Source organism: Rhipicephalus microplus, chromosome X, assembly GCF_043290135.1.
Source record: "Rhipicephalus microplus isolate Deutch F79 chromosome X, USDA_Rmic, whole genome shotgun sequence".
Lineage (NCBI taxonomy): Eukaryota > Metazoa > Arthropoda > Arachnida > Ixodida > Ixodidae > Rhipicephalus > Rhipicephalus microplus.
Genome location: NC_134710.1, coordinates 387,660,843 through 387,679,733, shown reverse-complemented (window position 1 = coordinate 387,679,733; position 18,891 = coordinate 387,660,843). Strand labels below are relative to the sequence as shown.

The following is an 18,891-nucleotide window of genomic DNA, read 5'->3' as shown; positions in this document are numbered from 1 at the left end:
ACCGATTCATGTCCGCTGGCGTCGGTCGAACTTCAGTATGGAGTGACGGGTCGAAATGGGCCAAGATGGAGGGGGAAGTAAGTAATGTTATAAGGGTGCTGAAGGCAGTTGCTTGGTAAAACCCCAATAACAAATTGGCTCCATATCTGCCTCTTTCACTGCAAATGTCGTTGAAAGATGGTACAGTCTTGCGTCTGGAGAGAGTGAACAAAACGTTTATTTGATGTTCTGCACGGGAAAATTGGTGAATTGTATTCTGGAGGTGTTGCGTTGAAGTGTCTGGATCCGTGCAGCGAAGGCGAACGAGCGCATCGAGGCACGTTAGACACAAGCGCTATCTAGAAGTTATCTTCGAAAACGAAAGAAGGCATGCGCTCTGTCTCGGAGACGATAAGGTGTAGAACACAAAGCGGCGGGCAGGGGCCACCACCGTGCCGTCTTAGCAAAGCGTTGCAAACACTTGCTCTTTTAAGCATCGCGTTACATTGTCAATACAGCGCGATAAACGTTAGGATCCTTAGAATTACTTATGTATGGCTTCTCTATATAAAGACACACGTACAAAATATTGCCATGTAATGAATGCGGTTTTCTCATGGTCTCCATGATCGACAGAAATCTGCCAATATCCTTATCGAAAGCCGATAGATCAGAAGTGGGCAGACCCATGTAGGCAGTCGAGAGCATTGTCAATCCGCGGTTGTGGATACACGTCTTTACATGCTACTTTGTTCACGTGACGTTAGTTTATGCAGAAGCGCCAGCTGCTGTCCTCCTTGACTAGCACGACCGGTGATGCCCATGGACTGCAGGAAGATTCGCTGACGTCTTTTGTGAGCATTTTTTCAACTTCGTACTGGATAACTTGTTGCTCAGCATTAGACGCGGGATAAGGATGTCGTCGGATGAGGCTGGAGTCTCCAGTGTTGATTCTATGAGTTACGAAGGATGTGTGGCCCAAAGGGTGGTCATCAAAGTCCAAGATGTCATGGTAGGATTTCAGCAGGTGCCGGATATCAGCTGTCTATGCTGAAAGAAGGTCAGGGGCAATCATCTTGCCGATAATGGCATCCGCTGCGCTCTGCGAGGAGAATGGAGCAGAGGACGAAGAAAATGTCATACCATCTGGGATAACTTGAGCGCACCAGCTGAAGTTTAGGATCGGAAGAGATGCTGTATATCCCGTGACTGTCTAAAATGTGTGATGCACGGCAACATTTTTGGCCAGCAAAACGTCAGCAATAGGTGTCAACACGTAATCACTTATTGGGAATAGGAGGGACAGACCTCAGGTTTACCTACAACAGCTTGAGGTGCCAGGCGAACGTGATTGAGCTGGTGTTGGGTCGTCATGGTAACACGGTAAATCAAGTTGAAGCATGCCGGTTCCACAATCAATAAGGGCAAAGTGGGCGGCCAAAAACTCCATGCTGAGGATAAGTTCATGGGAACATTTCTCGAGCACGGCAAATAGTGCTGTCGTGGAGTGATCGGCACACGCGCGGAGCACATTTCAAGCACGGGAAGCGTGCCCTGTCGGTGACCTGAAGGAGTGGTACTGTGGGTGGCATTACAACTTTCCGAAGGCGGCAACAAAATTCTGAATTCATGACTGATATGTGAACCCTTGTGTCCACAAGTGCAACAACGGGTATGTAATCTCTGTCGTTCCCGATGCCCGATGTCGTGTAACAGTATATATATATATATATATATATATATATATATATATATATATATATATATATATATATATATATATATAGCGGGAGTAATTCAATGGGCCAGTTACTCTTCGTGAAGGTATGGGATATGGCACAACGGGAGCGTTGTCAACAAGGATAAATATATTTATTTCCTAACAGTTTCGGGAGGGGTCCCCCCTTCATCAGGGGATGAGTTATACTAACATGAACTTCCAAACTTCGTTGCTGCCGCGTCTCTCTCGCCTTGAAAGAAAGTTTGGAAGTTCATAACTCATCCCCTGATGAAAGGGAGGACCCCTCCCGAAACTGTTGGGCAATAAATATATTTATCCTTGTTGACAACGCTCCCGTTGTGCCATATCCTATATATATATATATATATATATATATATATATATATATATATATATATATATATATATATATATATATATATCGAGTTGCAGCAAGGAAGTAACGCTAGCCCCGGTAGAATAAGGAAAAATAGAGTACGACGCACGTTGGTTTTGTACGGTATATTCTGACTGACGTTTCGGCTGGTGGACCAGCCTTTGTCAAAGTTACAAGTACACGTCAACGCGCTTGCTTATAAATACGATTCGCATGGGATAATAAAGATCGGCGACGTACATCAGCGATTAGATGATTCATAGCGTGAATTGTTCATGACGGTACAGTTAGATATGATGAAAAAACATAAATATATATATATATATACATATATAAAAATGTAGAACACCAAAGAACAGAAATTACTTTTTCGTGCACACAGCATAACTCTGTGAGAACCGGAGATAGATAATGATAAAACAACAATGAAACATGGATATCAAAATATCAAAAACCGCGTGATATTACAGACAGATTGCGCGGCATATACACAGCTCAGTCGTTGTGATATGAATAAAATGAGTAGTTGATGCTTTTATTGCGCGTGCGCGTTAAAATGAAGTCTCGCATCCATATTCGTGATAGCAGCGGCGATTAATAAACTCAAGTGACTGTAAACTTTGGTTACACAAATATACACAATAACAGAAGCATTAGAGACGGTATCCAACAAGCTTGTTTGATATGTGGGATTTAACGTCCCAAAACCACCATATGATTATGAGAGACGCCGTAGTGGAGGGCTCCGGAAATTTCCACCACCTGGGGTTCTTTAACGTGCACCCAAATCTGAGCACACGGGCCTACAACATTTCCGCCTCCATCGGAAATGCAGCCGCCGCAGCCGGGATTCGAACCCGCGACCTGCGGGTCAGCAGCCGAGTACCTTAGCCACTAGACCACCGCGGCAGGGCCGACAAGCTTAACCGATCACGCTACGGGCCATAGGTTAAGGCTGATAATGCTTGGTGGGCACACTAGAAAGCGTGCCTGTACTTTCGTTTATGCCTGATGACACGGTGTTGAATTTGCAGATAAGGTACGATTCGCGGATTTCCCGATCGTGGTGAGAATGAAAACCCGATTCAAGTATAGTGACGCTAATTTTTTCGAACGAGTGCCCTGGTAAGCGAATATGTTTTGAGAGCGGGAGGTTAGGTTGCGTATTGGTATGCGATTTACGGTTGTTGAAGCGTATTCGGAACGATGTTTCTGTATGGCCAATATACTGTTCTTGGCAGACGGCGCACTCCAGCATGTATTGACGTTAGAGCTGTCGCAATTAAAGGGGCTGCGAATTTTAAGGGTGAAATTAGACGACGTACTAACGGCTTCCTGGGTGGTTTGCATATGTAGGCAAACCTTGCAGCGTGGTTTGTTGCAAGGTGCACAGCCAGATGTTGTGGGTTCGTTTAATTTTGACGCTGTTAGCATATCGCGGAGATTCTTAGAGCGCCGGTAGACTATACGCGAGGTGGTTCGGGATTTGATTGATTTGTGGGGTTTAACGTCCCAAAACCACCATATGATTATGAGAGACGCCGTAGTGGAGGGCTCCGGAAATTTTGACCACCTGGGGTTCTTTAACGTGCACCCAAATCTGAGCACACGGGCCTACAACATTTCCGCCTCCATCGGAAATGCAGCCGCCGCAGCCGGGATTCGAACCCGCGCCCTGCGGGTCAGCAGCCGGGTACCTTAGCGACTAGACCACTGCGGCGGGGCTGTGTTCTCGTCGTGCCTGGGTAGATACTAAATGTCAATCACCCCTGGCGCATACCCACTTACCAGCGGCACATACCCGCCCATGGGCATGTGCCACTGTCTGTCGAGATGTGTTTCACGACGTACGTGACGGGTTTGTGACATTATTCATGTCTTGACTAGCGCGTCATATTCGTCACACCATCTTACCCTCCCATGCTAATTTGGATTGATTTGTGGGGTTTAACGTCCCAAAACCACCATATGATTATGAGAGACGCCGTAGTGGAGGGCTCCGGAAATTTTGACCACCTGGGGTTCTTTAAGTGCACCCAAATCTGAGCACACGGGCCTCGACATTTCCGCCTCCATCGGAAATGCAGCCGCCGCAGCCGGGATTTGAACCCGCGACCTGCGGGTCAGCAGCCGAGTACCTTTGCCACTAGACCACCGCGGCGGGGAGGTGGTTCGGGAAAGACATTTTTTTCAGATGCTCACTTTGGGTAAGGATGTTGTGGTGGCGTTTGAGTATAGAAAGAACCTTTGGTACTGATACCGAAGAAGTTATTACGAGATTAGTACCAGCACCTTGTTCAGGCAGACTGGTTGCGCTAAGAATGTCGGCTCTATTCAATTGGTCTGCTCGGTCTATAGCCTCCATAGCGAAGAAGCCTGCCTTACTGCTCAATTAGGGTCTCGTGAGTCGGAATCCTTAGAAGCCTATAAACATAAGAAAAAGAATAACTTAAGTGTGCTTAAATGCAATAAATTCATTCGCGACGGCATAGACCCGTCTGTATATACCGCTAATACGAATAATGCTCCTGTTAAATCATCGGTCAGAAGCCTGCCCACTGAACTCAGCGATAATGTTATACACCTATCGGCTATCACTCTCTCTTGTGCTCGAATAGCTGCATTGTCGAAAGGTCTTACTTTTTGCCCAGCCTCAGGTGGATTTAGTGAATTCCAGCTTTTAAAAGATTTGGATAACTTTGCACATAACATGCGCCTTAGAGAATACTTTCATGATCGTGAAAATTATAATAACAATACAATACCAGTGCCGTCGCACAAGAGGTGGACACTACCACCACAACGTAATCAATGCCTCGATATGTACATCAGGGCTGTACAGCATGACGTCCTTGAGGCGTACAAGACCCGTGTTCATTACCGACAAAATTTAACCAAGAAGGAAAAAGCAGCGCTCGAAGAACTATCCAATAACCGTGACATTGTCATCAAACCTTCCGATAAGGGAGGAGCAATCGTCATTCTTGATAGGAAGGATCACATAGCGGAAGCCGCCCCGCCGCGGTGGTCTAGTGGCTAAGGTACTCGGCTGCTGACCCGCAGGGCGCGGGTTCGAATCCCGGCTGCGGCGGCTGCATTTCCGATGGAGGCGGAAATGTTGTAGGCCCGTGTACTCAGATTTGGGTGCACGTTAAAGAACCCCAGGTGGTCTAAATTTCCGGAGCCCTCCACTACGGCGTCTCTCATAATCATATAGTGGTTTTGGGACGTTAAACCCCACATATCAATCAAATCAATCACATAGCGGAAGCTACCCGACAACTCTCCGACGACAGTTTTTATAGAGCCCTCCCAACCGACCCAACAGATAGTTTTAAGTCCATCTTGCAAGATAAACTAATGACTCTAGCAAGAGATAAAAAACTAGAGGAAATAATTGTTCGGTCACTTATTCCGCTCAGCCCTGTAGCCGGCAGATTTTACATACTCCCGAAGATTCATAAACAAGGTAATCCGGGCCGCCCAATCATCTCCGGTATAAACACTGCAACCGAGAACTTGTCGCGCTATGTTGATTCCGTTATTAAACATATTCCCGAGACGTTTCCATCATTCGTCAAGGACACCAAGAATTTTCTTCAAGACATATTAAGTCTTAACATTTCCCAAAATGCAATACACTTAACACTGGATGTTGCTTCACTCTACACTAACATACTGCATGCCGATGGAATTGCTGCAGTACTTAATGCATACGAGGATTCCTGCCTAGATAAACCAATCAATAAAAAAACCTTACAATTGCTATTGAAGCTTATCCTTCAACTCAATAACTTTGCATTTAATAACTGTCATTACGTTCAGATCAGTGGCACGTCAATGGGAACCCGAATAGGCCCTACTTATGCTAACATTTTCATGGGCATTCTAGAGAATAATTATCTGTCCAGCACTGACCTACAGCCTTTGTTTTATAGACGGTTTATAGATGATATAATCTTAATTTGGACTCATGGGGAGGACAAGCTCTTAAAATTTGTAGATGGATTCAATAATTTCCATCCTTCAATCAAGCTTTCGCACAGGTATTCGACAAATTCTGTTAACTTTCTGGATGTCACCGTGGCGCTTTCTGAAGAAAAATTGATCACAAAATTATACCGCAAACCTACTGATAGAAACCAGCTTCTCCATTTTCAGAGCAGTCACGTGCGACATTGTAAGACAGGTGTACCTTATAGTCAGACTCACCGTTTTAAGCGATAGTGTTTCGATCGCGAAGGCTTCCTATCTAACTGCGAGCAACTTAAAAGCGCTCTCAATAAACGACGCTATCCAGTGGACTTGGTCGATGACGCTATAGACCGAGCAGACCAATTGAATAGAGCCGACATTCTTAGCGCAAACAGTTTGCCTGAACAAGGTGCTGGCACTAATCTCGTATTAACTTCTTCGGCATCAGTGCCAAAGGTTCTTTCTATACTCAAACGCCACCACAACATCCTTACCCAAGGTGAGCATCTGAAAAATGTCTTTCCCGAACCACCTCGCGTATAGTCTACCGGCGCTCTAAGAATCTCGGCGATATGCTAACATCGTCAAAATTAAACGAACCCACCACATCTGGCTGTGCACCTTGCAACAAAGCACGCTGCAAGGTTTGCCTACATATGCAAACCACCCAGGAAGCCGTTAGTACGTCGTCTAATTTCACACTTAAAATTCGCGGCCCCTTTAATTGTGACAACTCTAACGTCATATACATGCTGGAGTGCGCCGTCTGCCAAGAACAGTATATCGGCCATACAGCAACATCGTTCCGAATACGCTTCAACAACCATAAATCGCATATCAATACGCAACCTAACCTCCCGCTCTCAAAACATATTCGCTTACCAGGGCACTCGTTCGAAAAAAAAAATAGGGTCACTATACTTGAATCGGGTTTTCCTTCTCACCACGATCGGGAAATCCGCGAATCATACCTCATCTACAAATTCAACACCATGTCAACAGGCGTAAACGAAAGTACAGGCACGCTTTATAGTGTGCCCACTGTGGTGGATCCCACCGCTGCCACCAGTTGTTGATGATCTCGGTCTGCCCGGTCTGCCCGGTCTCTTGTGGTAGCGTGGTGTAGCTTCGGATTGAGGTAACGAACGCTGACAAAATGGGGATGCGAAAAACAAACAGGTTTATGGCACTATTTACAATAATTTACAGCATGAGGTTAGGAGTTCACAAACCACGAACGTGGTGGTTGAACTGTTACATGGTTCAGAGCCACGTCCAGCACTTTGCGGGGTCGTTCTCCTTCTTGAGTGGAACACCAATCACACACGCACACAACAGGTGAGGGGTACGAGCATGCACGGCTCACGTGAACATCCAATATTGAGTCGTGATCACTGCACTGCAAGGTGGCGCCAGGGGGGCTCTTCCTCGTCGTGTGTGTGCCGCTGGTCGAAGGGTCCCAAGCTCCTGACAGCATACATCAAACGGTCGGCCAATCTGTTCGCTCAATTAGCAGGGCAATTTGTGGCGGCGGCCGCGGTTTCTTCCAAGGAAGATGCTGTCTTTGTTGTCCTCTCTGGAACGGCTTACGGCGTCGTGGCGACACGACGTCTCATGCTCCGGCTAGCAGGGACAATACCTGGCGGGCATAGGCAGCCGGCCAGTCGGCTACTTGTTTGAGGATTAAAAGAGCGCCACTCCCCCGTCAGCTCTGGACGCTGGTTCCAAGAGAACTGTGGTACCAGGCGTGGGAACGCTGCCCGACTACGCTTCTCAGCGACAGCACGGCGCCTACTGACGACGGTCATAACACCACCCAGCATTATCAGCCTTAACCCGTGGCCCGTAGCGTGATCGGTTAAGCTTGTTGGATACCGTCCCTAATGCTTCTGATATTGTGTATATTTGTGTATCCAATGTTTATAGACACTTGAGTTATTAATCGCCGCCGCTATCACGAATGTGGATGCGAGACTTTATTTTAACGCACACGCGCAATAAAAGCATCAACTACTCATCTTATTAATATCACAACGACTGAGCTGTGTATATGACGCGCAATCTGACTGTAATATCACGCGGTTTTTAATATTTTGATATCCATGTTTCATTGTTGTTCTATCATTATCTATCTCCAGTTCTTGATTGATTGATTGATATGTGGGGTTTAACGTCCCAAAACCACCATATGATTATGAGAGACGCCGTAGTGGAGGGCTCCGGAAATTTCGACCACCTGGGGTTCTTTAACGTGCACCCAAATCTGAGCACACGGGCCTACAACATTTCCGCCTCCATCGGAAATGCAGCCGCCGCAGCCGGGATTTGAACCCGCGACCTGCGGGTCAGCAGCCGAGTACCTTAGCCACTAGACCACCACGGCGGGGCTATCTCCGGTTCTTACAGAGTTTTGCTGTGTGCACGAAGTAATTTCTGTTCTTTGGTGTTCTACATTTTTATATATGTATATATATTTATGTTTTTGCATGATATCTAACTGTACCGTCATGAACACTTCACGCTATGAATCGTCTAATCGCTGATATACGTCACCGATCTTTATTATCCCATGTGAATCGTATTTATAAGCAAGCGCGTTGACATGTACTTGCTACTTTGACAAAAGCTGGTCCACCAGGCAAAACGTCGGTCAGAATATACCGTGCAAAACCAACGTGCGTCGTACTCAATTTTTATTTTTCCTATATATATATATATATATATATATATATATATATATATATATATATATATATATATATATATATATATATATATATATATATATATATATATATATATATATATATATACACGAGCGCTGTGCGTGTCCTGGCACAGCGCTCGTGCGTGTCAAGCCTCTCTTCCATCCTGACCCCGGGATTCCGTTCATGTGCAAGTCGCGCCACTTCTAACCGGCTTGCTTCCCGTCACTCTATGGCGATTACTGCTTGACTACTACCTAAGATCGACATTTGTAGAGTGGGATGATCGCATTTACTTGCAACGTCAAGGGGTGTGCATAGAATCATGCCTTGGCCCCATTTTAAGTTATTTATTTTTAGCCAGCCGTGATCGTGCCATTCAGAATTGCTTGGAATCCACAACTGTTCAAGTATTCCGCTGGAACATCGTCGGCAGTTTCATCTTTGACTAGTATTTCGGAAACTTTCAGTAAGTGCCTTCCTCCGCTTGTTATAACAAATGAAGTTCCGGACAGAGGAACCATCAGGTCCCTAGGTTTCATGTTAACGTTGAGTCCTTCCCACGTGTGTTGGGCCTATGAGCCGCGTGCAAACAAGCCAATCCTTCCTTTTGGATCGGTACATTCAAAAGTGGTGAAGCGCACTATCGCTAATACATGTCACACAAACGCTCGGCGAAGGTCCTTCCATCACATGATTTGGTCCAGCTTTAATCAGCAAACTGAACACATTACTGAGGCTGGTTTCCCGATGTACGTTTTGACCGCCGTTGCCGAGTGTCTACTCCGAGAAATCAGAATTAGCCCAAAGACTAATGCTCGAACCCGTACAAAGGATGAGGGACGGGACAAACGAAACTTTGTCGTTATTCCCTATATCCACGGCGTCACCCATAACCTCAATAAAGTGGCCAGCAGGTGCGCCGTAGACCTGTTTTTTTTTTCTGCTCCAGAAAAGCTGGCTAGGATTTGCAAGACCGTGAATCCTGGTTCCAGGGGACAGTAAGGCTGCAAAATCAAGCATCGGAAGAAGTACATTCCGTGAATCTAAGGGGTGGTGTACTCTCTACCTCTGTCCTGCGGCAAGTGGTACATCGGTCAAACAGGCGGGTGTTTAAATGAGCGGCTGAAAGAGCACGCTCAACGGTCTTCTACAGTATCGGGCCACTTCAGCATTCATTGCAGAGACAGCGGTTGTGTTCCCGACTTCCAGCATTGTACCGTCATTATTGGCGTCATCAGGACGAGATGATACGCGAAATTTATGAGGCTGCAGAAATAGAAAGGCTGGGCAGTGCATGTGTCAGCAGGCCTTCGATTGCTCCATCACAAAAAGAAATAGATTTTCTTCAGAACCTTCGCAAACGTGATGTTCATGGCGCATTATCACGATGATTACCAGGTTGTTAGGTGAAATCTGTTTTCTTCGATTAGTCATTTCTCTTATTTGTCAGATACTGCTCAAGTATATATTACGCGGTTCCAGCAAATAAATATTGTTGTAAGTTAGTGCCGCTGTCTGTCTCCTTCTTTTCTTGTCCCTCATTATTGGCACTGTTCTTATGTGAATCGTAGAGAAAGGTTCCAGAACTATTGACCACTTGGGAATCTTTAGCGTGCTCCCAAATCTGAGCACATGGGCCTACAGCATTTTCGCCTCTATCGATACTGCAACCGTCACATCAGGGATTTGATGCCATGACGTGCGGGTCAGCAGCCGAGTACCTTAGACCACCGCTGCGTGACATGGCCCAGAGGCAAGTGATATTCTTGCCACAAGTAAGCGCTTTGTGGTTATGAAAAGAAACTCGTTGTGTTTCGTTGTTAGGGAGTAACGTCGCACTTGTCGGCGTCGGACTGTTCATGAACGGCTCATTCCGCCGCGATGCGGTGACGTTCACGAAAAGTTGGCCGTTACGGGGAAGATCGAGCACAAACGTAAAGAAGGAAAAGAAAACGGAATGATCGAAAGAAAAGCGCAAGTGATACGAATACTTGTCTTTCCTATCTGCTTAAGGAATAACCCGTCTGCATGACCAATCTTTCCTGCCAGACGGCGGGGATCGTGTTCAGCGGCAACAACACGTCGGAGCCACTGGCGGGAAGTGGAAGCTGCCATGGCGAACGCACCAGGACATGCTCGTATCAGCTTGCTCGTGCTTTGGCTGCTAGAGTCGACGCTATGTGTTTCTGTTGACGGCTTAGCACTCACAGCTTCAAGAGACGCTTCAACTGAGGTACCAGCGTTGAAGGTGAGGCATCGTGTTCAAAGTGTTATCTGTCGCCGACGCCGGCTCTGGCTGATATAGGTATACTTTTGTAGTGGCTTGAATTTAAAAAGTGTGCTGTTTTCTACGACAAGTTCAGTTAATGGAGAGGATGAGAAGAGTGTCGAGAACAACAAACTGGCTTCTCAACATATGAGTATACTCGCACCACCGAGCGAGATGTCAGGGTGCCTTTTTCCGTTTATAAAAACCAGTCCGCGCACGACGGCAACTGGGGATAGAACGTATCTGGCACATCGGTGGAGACCTCTCTAACCTTTTATAACTATCACTGTGGTGCGTCTGCTGATTTGCACCCTACTTTCGGTCTCCCTATCGATTTGCCCGCCAGTTGTGCTGGCTGACACATAAATATGGTAGCTGATCAAGGATAAGTACTGTCGTCAAACTACGGTTGATTTATTTATATGTGCGGTTTATTGTACGAACATCACAATATGACTATGAGAGACGCCGTAGTGGAGGACTTCGAAAATTTGGACCACCTGTGGTTTTTTAACGTGCACCCAAATCTAAGCACACGGACCTACAGCATTCCACCTCCACCGGAAATGCCGCCGGCATTCGATCCCACGACCTGCGGGTCAGCAGCCGAGTACCTTAGACATTAGACCACCGTGGTGGGGCGTCAAGCTAGGGTGCATAACGCAAAGGAAGCAACACGTATCTTGAGTGAGCTGAGACGTAAACCGAATAATATGGGACGTAAATAAGATCAGTTTAAATCCCGACGTTATATATATTCCCCCTTCTTTCCCTCCAGGAGTTTGCTTGCATTGCACCGCACTGCGTTGCTTAGTAGCTACGGGAAGGAAGAGACAAGGACATGGTCCCTGTTGTTGCACTTGCACTGTCCGTGCATAACGGTGCCTCATTAATTACCTAAAAGACCACCTATGCAAAGCGCAGGCAACTGCTAACCAAAGTGGCTTCGTGTAGAGATGCGCCCTTCGCTTTAACCTGTGAAATATATAGCACGAAAGGTTTTATTATGCTCTTAGAAGTTCGCGGTCAGGACATAGAACAAATAATAATAATAATAATAATAATAATAATAATAATAATAATAATAATAATAATAATAATAATAATAAAATTACCGACTGTTAGTTGCTGCCTTCAAGTTGTTCTTTCTCCTAATGGTGTGACAGTAACCTTTCCTTAGGTACTTCAGAGACCAAATTCATGAGTACATTTCGCAAAACATCTATCGTGCCATTTACGTACTTTGTCAATACTGGGTCATTAGGTAAAGTTTAAGAGTTCAGTGGTCTTAATGTTTTTTTTGATAGCATGCTAAATTTTTCTGCTCACATCAAACATGCTGCCATGCGATATCTTCGTTCTCTCTGCTGTGTTTGCAGAATCTCCCGAAAATTCAGTTTTCTTATACAGCCTTCCACAAATTGTACACCCCAATACGCCTTATTAAACTTGATTATGCATCTGTGATCTGGAATGGCATTGCTAAATCCGGCAGTGACGCCATTGAGCGAGTAAAAAAAAAATTGACCAGCATTTACAACCATCGTTTTGCTATAAATGACTGCGGATCTCGTTCAAACACTGCCACATTATTATCATTGCCATCACTTCACTGCCGACGAAATCTTGCTGACCTGTTGTTTTCTTACGGTATGATATCCTGCCCCCTACTTCCGAGTTGTATAATTTTACTAATTCCGCATATGTTCACCAGAAAGAATCGACCATTTCATGTACCTGCCTACTTCTTTCAACACACTACCCCTCACAAAATACAGTCTCTATAATGTCAACTTTCATTATCTTGATGTGTTTAAAAGTTAATGCACTGTCATTGTTTTTATGTCAGGTTTGCACTGACCTAACATAGTTTTCATAATGTACAAGTTCTTTCATTTTCCGTCTTTTAGGGAGCCTTCCACATAGTTGTGTATATCATCACTTATTTTTTTTCACCTATTCCATGACTCCCGTATTGTCTTGCTATTCTTCCCATTGCGCACTCATCTTATGTCTGTACATTTCCGCTCTTTTTGAATTTTTGTCTGAAAACTCTGTAATGTATTGTTTATGTTTTTTCAATTTTGCGTGCTCCTGCACGAGTATCTCATGGGATTTCTGGGCATGTTAAATAAATAATTGGTTGAATTTTATTTTCCGCAATGCCTGCTTCACCCGAATGTAGGATTGGTGTACAGAACTGGCCACCAGGATTCGACAAAAAAAAAGCAAACACACAAAACCCAGTGAACTTGCCGGGAACTAAAGTGGAATTGCTTAGACGCGAGTAATAATAGCTCTAACACCAGTTATCGGACAACATTAACACTATCTTCTCGAGTTACGTTGAATGTATGCTTGTTCAGCGTCCAGTAAACGCAGCTATGGGTGGCTAACAAATATTGCAGTCTAAATATTTATCAAACTAGCCTCTCATCAATAGCCCCGGCTATTTGATGGTTGTGCGCAAAAAAATCTGCGTTGCCTCAAGGGCCGGCCCACCGCGACCGCAGTCATTGCAGTGCACTGACGAGTCCGTGTAGGTGTGTCTTCATAAAGAGCGCAGATGTTGACGTAACCCAGTGTACGAGACGCCAAACGAGAATAACTTACAATATGCAATAAGGGGTTTATAGAGATAATTGATCGGTTTTAGCGGCCCAAAACAACGACATAATTGTTAAAGACGCTAGAGGGCTCCGGAAATTTCGACCAACTGGGGTTATTTAACGTGCACGAAAATCTATGCACGTGGGCCTCAAGCACTCTCGTCTCCATCCAAACTGCGGCCACCGCGGCTGGGATTTGCTCTCCCCTATATCCACTAGATCAGGGTTCTACACATTCCTTTCAAACACGAACGAAAGCCCGTTCTTAATTCCTTCCTAATTTCGATGATATGTTGGGTTTAACGTCCCAAAACCACCTTATGAGTATGAGAGACGCTGTAGTGGAGGGCTCCGGAAATTTCAACTACCTGGCGTTCTTTAACGTGCGCCCAAATCTGAGTACACGGGCCTACAACATTTCCGCCTGCATCAGAAATGCAGCCGCCGCAGCCGGGATTTGATCCCGCGACCTGCGGGTCAGCAGCCGAGTAGCTTAGCCACTAGACCACCGCGGCGGGGCCTTCCCAATTTCGAAACGAGTTCCCATTACAAGTACCTTTAACGCGAAAGGCATTTACTACAGTTACATTTCGAAAATGCAACGTGTGGTTATATTTTCATTACATTTTACTTTTTTACTTTCTGGTAAAATTATGGTGTTCGATAATACGGGGTCGAAGTAAAGTAAGCAGTGCAGAGTAGAGCTCACTTCGAGATATTTATATATATATATATATATATATATATATATATATATATATATATATATATATATATATATATATATATATATCGTATCAAACAACTTCTTCTCTAATCAGCATGGATTTAGAAAAGGCTACTCATGTGACACCCAGCTATTCGAATTCACGACTGACCATCACTTTAATATGAACGCTAAAGAACAAACCGATTGCCTCTTCCTTGATTTTGCCAAGGCATTCGATACTGTCCCTCATTGTCGTTTAATCTCTAAATTGGCTGCACTCCGTATTGATTCATTAATCCTGTCTTGGCTACGAAGCTTCCTCTCTTCGCGTGAGCAACTTACGGTGATCAACGGCATTTCATCTAACCTTTGCAACGTCACATACAGTGTTCCCCAAGGGAGTGTTATAGGTCCGTTACTTTTTCCAATATACAATAATGGTTTGCCCGATAACCTTTCATCCACAGTTAGGTTGTTCGCCGACGATTGCGCCATTTACTGCAACATTAAATGTTTTAATGATCATTCCGCTCTCCAAAATGACCTTGGCCTAACCTTCCGGTGGTGTGAAACTTGGCAGATGTCCCTTAACGCCTCTAAATGCAAGTAAATCTGGTTCACTCAAAAGCATACCAATTCACCATTTACCAATAAAATTAATAACGTCGTGGTTTCAGCTACACCATCTTACAAATATTTAGGCGTTCACCTTATATCATACCCCGCCACGGTGGTCTAGTGGCTAAGGTACTCGGCTGTTAACCCGCAGGTCGTGGGATCAAATCCCGGCTGTCGCGGCTGCATTTCCCATGGAGGCGGAAATGTTGTAGGCCCGTGTACTCAGATTTGGGTGCACGTTAAAGAACCCCAGGTAGTTGAAATTTCCGGAGCCCTCCACTACGGCGTCTCTCATAATCATATGGTGGTTTTGGGACGTTAAACCCCACATATCAATCAAACCTTACATCGGATCTCTCCTGGACTACGCATATAGCAGCTGTCACATCGAAAGCCTCTCAATCGCTCGGACATCTCCACAGAAACTTGCGCAACGCTCCCTCTGACGTACGCGCATTATCATATATTACTTATGTTTGCCCACAGCTAGAGTATGCATCATCCACATGGTCACCATATCAAGATTACCTGGTACGTATGTTGGAAGCCATCCATAATAGGGCAGCGAGATTCATCTCTGGAAACTACGATTATCATTCAAGCATTACCCTAATAAAACGAGACCTTGCATTTCAGCCACTGGAAACACGCCGCAACATAGCTCTTTTATGTCTGTTTCATAGGTACATTTATAGTAACGAAATTCACTGTTTGCCACTTTATCCCCCTGCGCGCACTTCCCGGTGCATTCACAATGCACGTAGTTTCATGCGCATTCATGGTCACACGCAGGCATTTAACTTATCATCACTACCTCGAGCCATTGCATATTGGAACGATCCTCCGGATCATGTTGTATCCATTTCTAACCATGAAACTTTTCGTGATAACCTGATTTCGTTGCACTCTAATATTGTATAACGCTGTTGCACCTTGATTTTTGTAATATATATATATATATATATATATATATATATATATATATATATATTTTTTTTCGTGTGCTTTTCTCTTTTCTTGTTATTTTGTTTGTATACTGATGCCCCCCTTACTCATTGCCCTTCAGTGGGTCTGTAAGTTATTTGAATATATATATATATATATATATATATATATATATATATATATATATATATATATATATATATATATATTGATACACAACAGCCGGCACAGCCTGGCTGCAAGAAAGAGAAAGACGACGTTGGTGGCTGGTTGTTGATGAACTGTCGCCATCTTGTTCGCCGAGCACGGTGCATCGTATTTAATTTATTAAATAAGTTACCCGTAATAATATATATATATATACTGATTTCACATCTGCGACAGCAGATTATGCGTCGAAAATAGATGAATTTAAATGAGCGCTCCCAGACAAATTTCTTAGAGACAACCCGCCATGCCACAATCATGTCTAACTGCAAGTTTTGTGCTTGTCCATTACAAGCCCAACACAAATGGCACATTCCAAGTCGATCTTCAAAGCTGCAGTCAGGATACTGCACTTAAGATATTCAAATTGAAATGTATACCCATCCACCAGTATAATTAAATTTCTTGCACAGGAAACCCAATCGAAAGAAACAATACTTGCTTTTAAAATTGGAGCTCATTCGATATTTCAATGTGAGTAGAAAATGATGTCCAGCATATGCATTTGTAACTACGTCCAGTCCCCTCTTCGTAGTCAGAAAACCTATTTCGGTGTATTTCTCTACCATTCTTTTCATTTTTTCTCTTTCTTTATCTTTCTCTCTTTCGCTGCGGTCGTTTCCTTCTGCAGTTTTCTTTTTTTTCATTTCTGTATTTTTTTCACCCTTTTATTTCCCACGCCCTCTGTGTCTCTCGTTATTCTCTTCCTCCCCAGTTTCTTTTACTTCTCCTCACTTTCACTAAATGGGATGTTAAACACCACATATCAATCAATCGCTTTCAGTAAGCTTTCCCACCTCGTTGCTTTACTATTTTTTTACAAAGCAATGCTATGCTCTCCTATCGTGCGCACGTGTTTAAGGGCGCATGGCAAGGTAAGTGGTATGTGTAAGTTTTCAGAATCAGCTGCAAGTATTCACATTAAGTTTCACATGCGCTCAAAAAATGCTACCGGTTAAGACGTGATACTCCTTTTTGCACCTGCGTTGCCTATTCTTTTTATGACCCACTCTCAACTTCTAAGGAAGGTTCTGTAATTCAATGTACTTTTTTTTTCTAAAACCACCGTAAGGAACGCATTGATATTCAGCCGTGTTATTATTATATGAACGTAGGCGATACCTGAACTAAAAAAACTTGGACATTCTTTAGGGATCGAGATATGGTCATAAACAATAAAATAACTGCATTCACAAAGCCACAGAGGATGCGTATTGCTGTTTATTATATTGCAGCTTCTCCATTTGGAAAATGCGTAAGTTTTTTAGTTCAACTTATTTCCAAGATGTTATAGCTCATGCCTGCAACGATTTATGGTAATTAATTGCGCAATTTTTTAGAAAAGGTACACTGAACTTCAATAAGTTTTAAAAGCGCAATTTGTGGTAAAAACGAAGATTTGTGTGTGCGTAGTGCTCACGCCAGAGGGCGCGCGGTGCAGTTTGCTGTGGCATTTATGCCAATTTGAGTGGCGCTCGACATAGAGCTTCCAAAGGTGTGTTCCTCAGAGCGGAGTGGCTTTTTCGCTTCCAAAACTCCAAATTCATCTTTGGGGGGGGGGGGGGGGGGTTACCTTACCGTACTCCCTAAAAAACGTGTAGCCAGCAATTTTGTCAATATTCATCTTCATTCAGATGGCCACTCAGCTATATGAGCAAATGGCTAGTCAGCCAGAATGGTATTTGCATTGTGGACGTGCTTTTCCTTGCTGCCGTTGTAGTGTATGATTGAAACATGTCGTTACTTGATGGAGATTCACTGATGGAGATGACTGTTAATTTTTTTAGTGCTGCGTGCTCGTCGTTGGGCCGAGATATGACCGGAATGAACATCAGTACTTCAAAGTTTGTATTGAATTGCTTTAAAGTGTGATGCCTTTGATAAATAAATAACATAAAAAATGCATAGTCGAGTGGTTAAAATGCTCGGCTTTGGATCGTCGATTGGCAGTTACGAATCTCGCCTCACCAACATTTATAGTTCACATAGAATTTAGTTTTTTGTGTTCTTATTTTTCTCTCTACCTCACCACGATTGTCTAGTGGCTAAGGTGCTCGGCTGCTCACCCGTAGGTCGTGGGATTGAATGCGGGCTGTGGCGGCTGCATTTTAGGTGGAGCCGAAAATGCTGTAGGCCCGTGTCCTCAGACTTGGGTGAACATTAAATGCAGCGTTGCGGAATGGGAACCTCAATTTCATTGAAATTCCATTCCGGGGAATGGAAACTTGCTGTAATTCTAAGCCGTTCCGTTTCCCGGATTGAAAAAAAAACAAAAAAACAACTGCCTATTTCACTCCGGGACCGGCCAAACAAGTCAATTCGATTCTTGCGATTCCTAAACGTAAGAAAGGTATATCTTGATGCCTTTATCGAATTCGGAATGATTGTACTAAGATAAAGCTTATGTCATCAGATACACAAGAACTGCAAAACTACAATAAACACGTTATCACAGTCGAGGGATAGTAGCTTGGTGACATGTCTCATGCAGGACAACTACACAACTAGTTCCCATAGAGGCAGTTTTTCCGCTACCTATGATATTTTTGTGGTCTGCACAATCTTAAAAAAGAAAGGTAGTAAACAGTGGGCAACGCACGAATTTACTTGTTTCGAGCGTATTTTACTACTTTCGCGGCATCTCTACTATAGCCAAAAAATAGTAAGGCTTGAAACTTTTACTGTGACTAACCAAGAATGCTTCCTTGGCCGTTTTAACTAGGTAACTGAGCCAAATACGTTGCCATATCTCTCG

At 44.1% G+C, this 18,891-nt stretch overlaps 1 protein-coding gene across 1 annotated transcript in view; it reads left to right on the top strand.

Annotated features, from left to right (window-relative positions):
* The first annotated feature begins 10,821 nt into the window (after positions 1-10,821).
* The window catches only part of LOC119161027 (nose resistant to fluoxetine protein 6), a 204,287-nt gene continuing 196,217 nt past the window's right edge, over positions 10,822-18,891 (top strand). Inside the window, exon 1 of the mRNA XM_075880084.1 lies at positions 10,822-11,027. Coding sequence (XP_075736199.1) covers positions 10,893-11,027 — 135 coding nt within the window. The 5' untranslated portion in view covers positions 10,822-10,892. The remainder of the gene's footprint in view (positions 11,028-18,891) is intronic.